Source organism: Ranitomeya variabilis, chromosome 3 (genome assembly GCF_051348905.1).
Source record: "Ranitomeya variabilis isolate aRanVar5 chromosome 3, aRanVar5.hap1, whole genome shotgun sequence".
Lineage (NCBI taxonomy): Eukaryota > Metazoa > Chordata > Amphibia > Anura > Dendrobatidae > Ranitomeya > Ranitomeya variabilis.
In genome coordinates this window covers 402,608,738-402,621,100 of record NC_135234.1, presented here as the reverse complement: position 1 = coordinate 402,621,100, position 12,363 = coordinate 402,608,738, and the positions used below count along the sequence as shown (strand labels likewise).

At 41.1% G+C, this 12,363-nt stretch overlaps 1 protein-coding gene across 1 annotated transcript in view; it reads right to left on the bottom strand.

The window, feature by feature from the left end:
• LOC143818269 (uncharacterized) overlaps positions 1 to 12,363 on the bottom strand; it is a 233,134-nt gene that overhangs the window by 131,111 nt on the left and 89,660 nt on the right. The window contains exon 5 of the mRNA XM_077299626.1: positions 9,235 to 9,292. Coding sequence (XP_077155741.1) covers positions 9,235 to 9,292 — 58 coding nt within the window. The remainder of the gene's footprint in view (positions 1 to 9,234; positions 9,293 to 12,363) is intronic.

Sequence of the window (12,363 nt, the reverse complement as noted above, 5' to 3'; positions counted from 1 at the left end):
CGATTGAAATCGGAGGTGCATAATCATGAACCCCCTGACATCCCCAGCTTAACACAGACATTGTTTTCCAGTCCAGGACAGGATTATGAGTTTGTAACCATGGCAGACCAAGCACTAGTACATCATGTAAATTATACAGTACAAGGAAGCGAATCACCTCCTGATGAACGGGAGTCATGCGCAGGGTCACTTGTGTCCAATACTGCGGTTTATTCATAGCCAATGGTGTAGAGTCAATTCCCTTCAGAGGAATAGGAACTTCCAGAGGTTCCAGACTAAAACCGCAGCGTTTAGCAAATGACCAATCCATAAGACTCAGGGCAGCGCCCGAATCCACATAGGCATCGACGGAAATGGAAGACAGTGAAAAAATCAGAGTCACAGACAAAATGAACTTAGGCTGCAGAGTACCAATGGCAAAAGATTTATCAACCCTTTTTGTGCGTTTAGAGCATGCTGATATAACATGAGCTGAATCACCACAATAAAAACACAATCCATTTTTCCGCCTATAATTTTGCCGTTCACTTCTGGACTGAATTCTATCACATTGCATAGTCTCAGGTGCCTGTTCAAAAGACACCGCCAACTGGTGCACGGGTTTGAGCTCCCGTAAACGCCGATCAATCTGAATGGCCATAGCCATAGACTCATTCAGACCTGTAGGCGTAGGGAACCCCACCATAATATCCTTAATGGCCTCGGAAAGACCATTTCTGAAGTTTGCAGCCAGGGCGCACTCATTCCACTGAGTAAGCACCGACCATTTCCGAAATTTTTGACAATATATTTCCGCTTCATCATACCCCTGAGAGAGGGCTAATAAAGCCTTTTCAGCCTGAATCTCCAGGTTGGGTTCCTCATAGAGCAATCCCAATGCCAGAAAAAACGCATCCACATTGAGCAATGCAGGATCCCCTGGTGCCAATGCAAATGCCCAATTCTGAGGGTCGCCTCGCAGGAAAGATATTACAATCTTGACCTGTTGAGCAGGGTCTCCAGAGGAGCGAGATTTTAAAGAAAGAAACAATTTACAATTGTTCCTGAAATTCAGGAAGGTAGATCTATCTCCAGAAAAGAACTCTGGAATAGGAATTCTAGGTTCAGACATGGGAGTGTGAACAACAAAATCCTGTATGTTTTGAACTTTTGCCGCGAGATTACTCAGGCTGGAAGCCAAACTCTGGACATCCATGTTAAACAGCTAATATCAGAGCCATTCAAGGGTTAAGAGGAGGTAAGAAGCAGCTAGACAGCAATTAAGGGCTAGGCAGCAAAACTCTGAAGGAAAAAAAAAAAAAAAAAATTTCCCTTAAACACTTCTTTTTCTCCTGCTTCAGCCCAAACAATTAACACTTTGTGGGCCGGCTATACTGTCATGAATCCCAATGGCTAGGGATAGCAAGGGACAAGCAAAGTAATACAAAATATCGGACGAGCTCTAGGGTGATGGAACCTGGGCTGACCGCTGCCCTACGCCTGACAAACGCAACTAGAGATAGCCAGGGAGCGTGCCTACGTTGGTTCTAGACGCCACGCACCAGCCTAAGAGCTAACTAGTACTGCAGAGAAAATAAAGACCTCACTTGCCTCCAGAGGAATGAACCCCAAAAGGTATAGTTGCCCCCCACATGTATTGACGGTGAAATGAGAGGAAGGCACACACATAGAGATGATATATATAGGTTCAGCAAATTGAGGCCCGCTGTAAACTAGAAAGCAGAATGATACAAAAGGGGTCTGAGCGGTCAGCAAAAAACCCTAATCAAAAAACCATCCTGAGATTACAAGAACCCATGTGCCAACTCATGGCACATGGGGAGAACCTCAGTCCACTAGAGCTACCAGCTAGCATAGAGACATAATAAGCAAGCTGGACAAAAAAACCAACAACTTAAAATCAGCACTTAGCTTATCCTGAAAGATCTGGGAGCAGGTAGGCAGGAACCAAACAGAGCACATCTGAATACATTGATAGCCGGCAAGGGAATGACAGAAAGGCCAGGTAAAATAGGAAACACCCAGCCTCTGATGGACAGGTGGAAACCAAAGGCCGCAACCCACCAAAGTCACCCAGTACCAGCAATAACCACCAGAGGGAGCCCACAAACAGAATCCACAACAAGAGATATCAAATTCATTAAAAAAAGGGGGGAGAGCTGCACATTCAGATAAAGCCTTGGTAGTTCCACTAAACATATATATATACATATACATATATATATACCACATACACATATATATATATACAAATAATACTATACAAAAAAAAATAAATAAAAAAATAAAAAATAAAAAAATTGCACTATTCAGATGAAAACCTCAGTTATTTCATTTAAGCCTTGTGGTTTTAGGCTACCTAATTTGTAGATCCAATATACTTCTTTCCTATTTAATTTCATAGATCTATTAGGTACATGCTTAGGTATATGATCGATAGGACTGATTTTTAATAGTTTAAGGTCCTTATTATGCACCAGGGCATAATGTCTGGACAGACCATTAGTGAGTAAGCCTTTTTTTATATTGTGAGGATGGGAATTCAGTCTGAAGTCAGACTATGCAGACATGATGAATTTAATCAATACAGGGCAGTGGAAGAAGAATTTTCTTGTAAAAAATATAAACATATAAAAAAGGAATTACATGGATTAAAGGCAGAAATTAAAACTAAACATATCAATGAATGACTCCAAGCTAATCCTAAATGTAAATGTATATTTAAATCTTAAATGGCTCAAAGCACAAAGGATTAAAAAATCAATCATAACTATACAAATAAAAATATAAATATAGAGATATCAAATTCACTAAAAAAGGGGGGAGAGCTGCACATTCAGATAAAGCCTTGGTAGTTCCATTAAACATATATATATATATATATATATATATATATATATATATATACATATACATACATATGTACGCACATACACATATATATATATATATATATACACATACATATACATATATATATACAAATAATACTATACAAAAAAAATAAATAAATAAAAAAATAAAAAATAAAAAAATTGCACTATTCAGATGAAAACCTCAGTGATTTCATTTAAGCCTTGTGGTTTTAGGCTACCTAATTTGTAGATCCAATATACTTCTTTCCTATTTAATTTCATAGATCTATTAGGTACATGCTTAGGTACATGATCGATAGGACTGATTTTTAATAGTTTAAGGTCCTTATTATGCACCAGGGCATAATGTCTGGACAGACCATGAGTGAGTAAGCCTTTTTTTATATTGTGAGGATGGGAATTCAGTCTGAGATGTAGGGGCTGTGTAGTTCTCCCCACATACTGTTTACCGCAGGGACATTCAATAACATATATTACAAAGTCAGAATTGCAATTCAGAAAAAAAGGAATCATAAATTTTTCTTTAGTGGAGCAGGAGATTATACAATCAGATTTATGATTTATGCTGGAACAGCATAAGCAATTTTTTGTGCCACATTTAAAAATTCCTTTGGTGGAATTACTGGTGAGAAACCCATTGGCCCCTGTATGGGATCTCAGGCGGCTAGGGGCTATTAAGTCCTTAATTGTGGGGGCTCTTCGAAATGTGATCCCCGGGTTTCTTGAAAGAATTCTATTTAAAATAGGATAATTTAGCAGTATGTGCCAATTCTTGTGGAAAATTTTACGTATTTCCTTGTGTTCGGTGGAGAATTGTGTTATGAAGTTCACTGCATAATTATTATTAGCTACTCTTTTTTCTTTCTGCTCTAATAATGTTCCCTGATTTAATTTAATAGAGTTTTTTAAGGCGTTTTTAATTAAATGTGAAGGATAATTCTGGGCACAAAATCTTTTCTTTAAAACATTAGACTGTTCTTTGAAGTCTGTGTCTAATGAACAGTTCTTTCTGATACGGTTAAATTGGTTGCTGGGGATATTATTTAACCATTTGTTGTAGTGTCCACTGCTGTAATGGATGTAACCATTGGTATCTACTTTTTAAAAAAATGTTTTGCTACAAATCTTTTCTTCTTTAACAAAAAGGGTGACATCTAAAAAATTGATTGAAAAATTATTATGGACTACTGTAAAAGAAAGATTCCAACTATTAAAATTTTCTGTCTGGATAAAAGTTTCAATATTATTAGTGGAGTTATCCCAAATAAAAAATAAATCATCAATAAATCTCTTATATAAAATAATATTTTTACACCAATTCTCATTAAGAATAAAAATGTATTAAAAAATCCCCATAAAAAGGTTAGCAAACGTAGGCGCTACCTTCGAGCCCATTGCGGTCCCCTTGATTTGCTGATAAAATAATTTGTCAAAAGTAAAATAATTATTTTTCAGTATAAAATCAATTCCTTTTATAATAAAATCCTTTTGTGCCGAAGAAAGCCTATTATCAGATTTTAAAAATTGATAAAAACAATTTGTGCCAACATCATGTGCAATATTAGAGAAAAGTGCAGTTACGTCCATAGTAATAAATACATAATGCGGTTTCCAAGTGACCTCTTGCAGTAAATACAATAGATGGGTTGAGTCTTTTTTTTTTTTTGTAACCTAGCAAAACTATTTATACCTGTGATGCCTGTATATTCTGTGTGGTATTTCCTGATGAAGGGGGCATGAGACCCCTGAAACGTTAATGTTGAATAAATCCACATGAAGCAAGCAGGAGAACGGGGATCGTAAGAAGATGGGAGGTGCTGGGCCAAGGTGATAATAATAAAAGTTATTTTTCTTCTCTTTTAGGTCGGATTGGAGGATTATATACAGCATTATAGAATGCTGTATATAAGCCCTGAAATTGGGTGGCTGTAACTCATATCGGTCAAACCTGGTGACAGGTTCACTTTAAGCAATTGACTGATGAATGACGAAAGAGACCGTGACTGCTTCCACTACTAGGCTAGATACTAAGGAACTTCCTATATATACCCCAGAACGGTCATTACTAGGGTTGAGCGAAACGGGTCGTTCATTTTCATAAGTCGCCGACTTTTGGCAAAGTCGGCGTCTCATGAAACCCGACCCGATCCCTGTGCGGGGTCGGCCATGCGGTACGCGATCTTGGCGCCAAAGTCGCGTTTCGTATGACGCATTTAGCGCCATTTTTAAAGCCAATGAATGAGCGTAGGCAGAGTGATGACATAGGTCTTAGGGGAGTGAACGCCTATCGTCATGTTATCGCTTGTGCGCAGTAGGGATTTGGAATGTGCAAAACGAAGTTTTCTGTGCTGGGACAGAGGGGGAGAGAGAGAGAGAGAGAGAGAAAAAAAAAAAATCCTTCATTGGGTTTCGTGTTTCGGCCGAAACCCGACTTTTCACGGTGGTCGGCCGATTTCACTCGACTCGACTTTTAAGACAGTCGGGTTTCACAAAACCCGACTCGACCCTAAAAAACTAAAGGTCGCTCAACCCTAGTCATTACCAATTATAAAATAAAAGGAACCACTAGATGTCAGCACCAAATATTTTTACAAGCCAATTGGACACACGTTTCAGGTAGTGTATGGATTCAGGGGTGCGATTTATAGAGCAAGAGGAACAGAGCTATCACATTTTATATATTGAATCCAGAAAAGTAGTCAGTGTTTATAAAAAAAAATGCAAATAAGATACAAAATGGGAACAATATATATATATAGCATTACATTAAAATACAAAATATGTCTTCCAGAATGAACAATGACAAACACCCAAACTCTCATTTGTATTAAATTAAGTATACGCCCACATACCTCCTGTTGTTAAGCTCATATGGGGGCTGGTTGTGGGATGTGCTCGGTCTGTTAGAATTTTATGAGATCTCTAACTTTCAGGATATCTTCGTCCCTGGGGTCCTCAGGTGGAAGATATTGTCTTCATGTTTCTGATCATGATTTTACCTATCTAAACTGATGAAACAAGGCATGGATGGCACCATCCATTGGAACAATATTCAGTTGGAGGGGGTTTTCCAGCCTTATGGTGATGTGAGTAAATGCGTTATGTTCGTCCCTTCACTACGACACTGAAAATATATCTCCCATAAATATCGCATCAATGGAAACCACAATATTTATTACTGACCACTGGCTCCAAAGCATCTCAGAACTGTGTGCTTTGATCAGAAAAAGCTCTATCCCTAGGAAGTGTACTTTCCCGCCTCGTAAATGAATCTCAGTCTTAGTTTCTTTTTCCCAGAGCAAATCTCCTGTGGTCATTACCTGTTCGCTGCAAGAGGCCCCTACTTCAATGGAAGTTGAAGTGTCAATCTCATTTCTTCAGTTATAATTAGTTTCTCTTTTCCCCAGCTACAATTAATCTCAAATGTGCAATATGGAGTCCTACTTCAATGGAGGTTGAATTGTTAGTTATTTCTTACTTCCAATCCCATTTGTTCAGTGTGAGAGAGAAATGTCCCCTTTCCATTGATGTCTTATGGATTTTAATTTTTCTCTATAACAGAGTTACCCTTTAAAATATAGGAGCCAATAATTCCACTGTCCACTTATTGGACGTTTTTTTCCCAAGTGTATTAATATGCCTCTAGTGCACTTCCAGTCTGATCTGCATATGTCTACTACATTACAATTTTTATGACCTGAACAGACGATGCTGAATGATTTTAGGTGCCCTGATGTGAATACACTTAAAAGCAGCTACAAAAATATAAAACTGGCACAAAAATGGGCACCAAAGGGCGTTAGTGAAAGGGTTAGATAACTTTGAGCCACTGATCTCACAATACAAACATACAGATAGTGATGCCTCACATCTAATTCAGGTCACTCCAGCCTGGCTTAAATGGGTTCTGGGCAATAGAACTGGCATCATAGTGGCCAAAAAGTTGATTTTAACAATTTGAGTAATTGGTGGTTTTAAGGGGTTCAATGACTTTGGGCCACTGATGTCACACCACCATTACATAGATAGTGATGTCCCACAGCAGAGTGAAGTCACTTCAGCCACATTGGTACTGGGCATCAGAACTGACATTAAACTGGGCAGTTGATTTTTACGATTTGAATAAGTAACTGTTATTTGTAAGGGCTTAAATTACTTTGGGCCACCAATCTCACACCACCATTACACAGATAGTGATGCCCAAGCATCAAACTCATTTTACTCTAGCCTTGCCCAAATACGTTTTGGGTATCAGGACTGGCATGAAAGTGAGCAAATAGCAATTGTTCCTGAAAAACACCAGTTACTTTTTCAAATCTGGGAAAAATTGATGCTCAGAAACAATTTAGTCTAGTTGGAGTGACATACATTGGATGCAGGGTATCACTGATTGTGTGATGGTCATGTGAGAAAAGTGACCCAAAGTCTTTAACACCTTAAATAGACCAGTTACCGTATAAGCCGAGATTTTTAGCACTTTTTTTGTGCTGAAAATTCCCCCCTCGGCTTATACATGAGTCATTATCCATAAAGCCGGCGAGGATGGGGGGGAGCGGCGGAGCAGCAGCAGGAGCTGGCTAACAGAAGACATTATACTCACCCGCCTTGCGCCACTGCTGCATCTCCGTCCTGGCGCCAGCAGCTCTTCCTGTGCTGAGCGGTCACGTGGTACCGCTCATTAAGGTAATGAATATGAACGCATCTTCACTCCCATAGGCGTGGAGCACATATTCATTACCTTAATGAGCAGTACCACTTGACCACTCAGAACAGGAGAGCTGCTGGGATAACAGAGATGCAGTGACGGCACGAGGAGAGTGAGTAGGACTGAGGGGTTAGCCATGCATACAACGATGGGACGGGGGAGTGAGCCATGCGGGACCGGGGGAGCCATGCATACAACAGGGGGAGCCACGCATACCAGGACAGGATGGGGGGAGCCACACATAGCAGGACAGGATGGGGGACCCACACATACCAGGACAGAATGGGGAAGCCACACATACCAGGACAGGACGGGGAGCCACACATAGCAGAACAGAATGAGGGAGCCACACATGCCAGGACAGGACAGGAAAGCCAGACATACCAGGACAAAACGGGGGAGCCACATACCAGGACAGGATGGGGGCCACATAACAGGACAGTGACGGGGGGGAGCCACGCACAGCAGGACAGGGATGAGGGGACAATACATACCTGGCTTATACTCGAGTCAATAAGCTTACCCAGTTTTCTGTGGCAAAATTAGATGCCTTGGCTTATACTTGGGTCGGCTTATACTCGAGTATAGATGGTACTTATTCAAATCTGGGAAAACTTGCTCTTTGCTCGCTTTAATTCCAGTTCTCAAACCTAGAACCTATTTGGGCCAAACTGGAGTGACCTGAATTTGATACGGTGCATAACAATCTATGTATTGGTTGTGTGATATCAGTGGCCCTGTAATGACGCTGCCTGGTGACGTAGAGATGCCGCCTAAGGGAGCGCAAGCGGGAGCGCAGGGAGAGGGAGGAATGAGGCACGCAATGCACACAGGACCTGAACTAGGCAGGTCATGTGATCACTGCAGGGACGATGGGGGTGGAGCTACTGCACGAGAATGGAGGGTCTACAAAAAACGCAGGACACAGAGTACTAAGACAGAGACGTAGTCAAAGGACAAGCTGAGGGTCAGGAGCAAGACGGGAGCGAGGTACCAAAGAGCAAAACAGCGGTTTAGTCAGAGACAAGCCAAGGGGTCAGAAAGCCAGGACAGACAGAGAAGTACCAAGGAGAAAACAGGGGCAGTAGTCAGGAGGCAAACTGGGTCATACACAGCAAGACACACATGCACAGAGGCACAACGATTACAGATAAATAACCTGGGTCAGCTATCTCAGACCGAGTAGACGGAAGTATAACCGACTCGGAACCCAGGAACTACCAGCATTAAATAGCGGCCCCAGAACCAAAGAGAGACGGACTAATTTAACTCAGACCTGTCCAGGAAGAAGCCATAACCAGCCCCTCCAGAGTCATGACAGGCCGAAAGTTAACCCTTTAAAAAAACAGTTATTCAAATCGTTAGAATTGACTTTCTGTCCACCTTGATGCCAGTTCTTATGCCCAGAACCTATTAGGGCCAGGCTGGAATGACCTGAATTAGAAGTGGGACATCACTATCCGTGTGTCTGCATTGTGAGGTCAGTGGCCCAAAGTAATTTAACCCTTTCAATAACACCCTTTGATGGTGGAAGGAGGGGAACGATGTGGAGGCGCCATCAGACGCTACATAGGCTAATGTAGACATTAAAATAACAACATTTTAATAAGTAACAATCAAATAATAATTTAACTGGAAACATGAAAGACTTACAGCATTGGGAAAACCTTGAAACAGGGGAGCACTGTGGATGCCACTGCTTACATAGTGCCTAGAAGAGAATGACTTAATCAATATAATTCATCAAATATCTAATATTATAGAAAATGTATGGGTAGAGGTCAACATGCAACACTGACAAAGCAAATAGGAGTTTTTCATTGTTAAGCTGGACATACAGATACGGTAATTGCACACATGATTTTTATAGCTAAAGCAATTAATACTGCCAATCTTCCTATTAAAAAGCATATTAATCGTTATGGATCTAGGAGGCATGAGCACCTGCCAGACAAATCTGACACTACTTATCTCTTGGGAAAATAATAGGGAACAGGCAAGAAAATCAGACCTGTCTTGTTCAGTCTCCTTTAAAGAGCAGATGCTCATTAATTATAAGGAGATCAGACAATATAGTATGGCTCTCACTTTCATCTACTTTGCATAAAATATTTGCAAACTGCTTAAATCGTAATCTTTAAATATATTGCCATAACTGGAATCACTTCCATCAGCTGGGTGAGCAATCTGAATTGGCTCCAGTCTTGCACGGAAAATCCAAATTCCCAGTGGTGAGCCGAGACTTTATACAGTAGATTAATGGCTTTCTGAAGACTAAATACCAACACAAATTGCTATAAACTGTGGGAATTTTAATATGACACTTTTCCTTGTACTTATCTGTTTTATTTTCTGTTATTTAGATACCAGCAGCACATTCCAAAGGGTTATACGTAGATGTTAGCTACATCTGCAAATTTAAGTTGCTCTTAAACTAGCAACCCATGTGATCATTCTGTAAAATAACCCGCTCACTAGACTAGTCAATAATTTAGTATTTTACTACTCTATGTTCAGTTTTTATGGTACAGTTATGTGATGTTCATGTTTCATCTGGTGAACTGTACAAAACAGCTGTCTGACTCTCTAGTACAGGTGTTTATTACCTGGCTGACTGTATGGAGACAGATTTTAGGCAGGCTCTATTTCTTTTACAGCTCAGTGGGAGTGGGGTGTGTTTGTGATAATAACACCAGTTTTCTGTTGTAAATGTATATTAACAGCCAATTTGCTCTAACACATGCGTGGATGTTTTGTTGCATTGCATTTTGAGTCATTGGACTCTAGGCCAAGCTAATAGTTGCAAACATAAGAAAGAAATTAAGTGTGCCTATATTACACTTAATTGAAGACCGTGGAGTCGGTAAAAACTGGGATTAGTCAGAAAGTTATACACTGTGTGCTTCATTTATAAAAGTTTCCCACTTTTCTCTTACACAAAATGTTGATTAACTTCATCAGATACAATTTTGCATAGATCAAAAGGTTTGTAATTTTTCTTTATTATCATGTTTCACCACATTGATGAATATACCCCTCAATTACATAAAATCCCAGGTTGGAATGTAATAGTAAATGTAATAGTAAATATATCTTATTCACCTATAATGGCTTCAGTCCCTTCCCAAGCTCCCTTCTACTATGGCCGTCTCTCTTTACAGTAGCCTAGTAACCCAGCAAACTACTTTGACATCACCCTAGGCCTTTTATAGGGACTCTGACAGTACAGAATGACTGTTCAGCCAAGGATATGTGCATGATGGTGCATCATGGAGGGGCCAATGATTTAAATACAACATCCAACCTACTTGGATTACATCTATCTCTGCTCTTCTTTAGCTCTATGTAGCCAGAGCTGTCAATCAAGGAAGATGGGGGGGTGGAGATAGAGGGAAAACAAGCAGGTGGGAAGGTGCATTAATATATGTGGCCACGCCATGATGCACCGAGCACCTGTACTTGGTTTCAACAGTCATTCCGTGCTGACTGAGTCCCTTCATGGCCAGCTCAGGCACATGCCATGTGCTTGGTTATTAATTAGCATTGTCCACAGTTTGCTACTCCTGATTTCCACGAGCTTATTTTCAAGCTCAGTCCAGCTTACTGTTTGTTGTCTACACCATCCTCCCAGCAAGCAAGTGACCAACCTCTTGCAACTCTTCTCAGTGCTGTTTTCACCTGGCAAATAAGGTAATATATCTCTTCAAGCAAAGTTCCAGTTTGCCTATACCAGTTTACCAGTCTTCCTGGTTTGGTGGTGAAGGAGAAAGTTCAGTGTTTGGAGTTGGTGGTTGGAGAGTTTTTCTGGAGATTGCGGCATGGAGTTGGTTTGCGTGTTTTTCTTTATCCTCTCACATTTGGTTTCCCCTTCCTATACCTCCTCTGTTTCCCACTCTGTTTTGTGAGTGTATTTGTATGATTGTAGTTTTATTTCTTGTCTGTCTACCTTTGTCTGCCTGCTTAGTTTAATCCTATACACTTCAGCCTCACACCTTCCTTGGTGGGAGAGGGAACAGATAAGGTTTAAGATAGGAGCATAGCAAGGTACATTACCCCAGCATCTCCACCTTCTGGGATAATCTGGAGGACAGGATAAGACTACTGCAACCCCTTGTTTGAGGCATCGGGTAGATGCCCATCGTTCTTAAGGTACCTTCACACTAAAGGTACCTTCACACGAAGCGACGCTGCAGCGATAGCGACAACGATGTCGATCGCTGCAGCGTCGCTGTTTGGTCGCTGGAGAGCTGTCACACAGACCGCTCTCCAGCGATCAACGATGCCGAGGTCCCCTGGTAACCAGGGTAAACATCGGGTAACTAAGCGCAGGGCCGCGCTTAGTAACCCGATGTTTACCCTGGTTACCAGCGTAAAATCTAAAAAAAACAAACAGCACATACTTACATTCACGTCCCCCTGCGTCCACTTCCTGACTGACTGAGCGCCGTACAGTGAGAGCAGAGCGGTGACGTCACCGCTGTGCTGCTTTCACTTTCACTTTGCGGTGCTGAGTCAGAGGAGGAAGCAGACTGCAGGGGACGCAATGTGAGTATGTGCTGTTTGTTTTTTTTACATTTTACGCTAGTAACCAGGGTAAACATCGGGTTACTAAGCGCGGCCCCGCGCTTAGTTACCCGATGTTTACCCTGGTTACCAGTGTAAAACATCGCTGGTATCGTTGCTTTTGGTGTCAAACACAACGATACACAGCGATCGGACGACCAAATAAAGTTCTGGACTTTATTCAGCGACCAGCGACATCACAGCAGGATCCTGATCGCT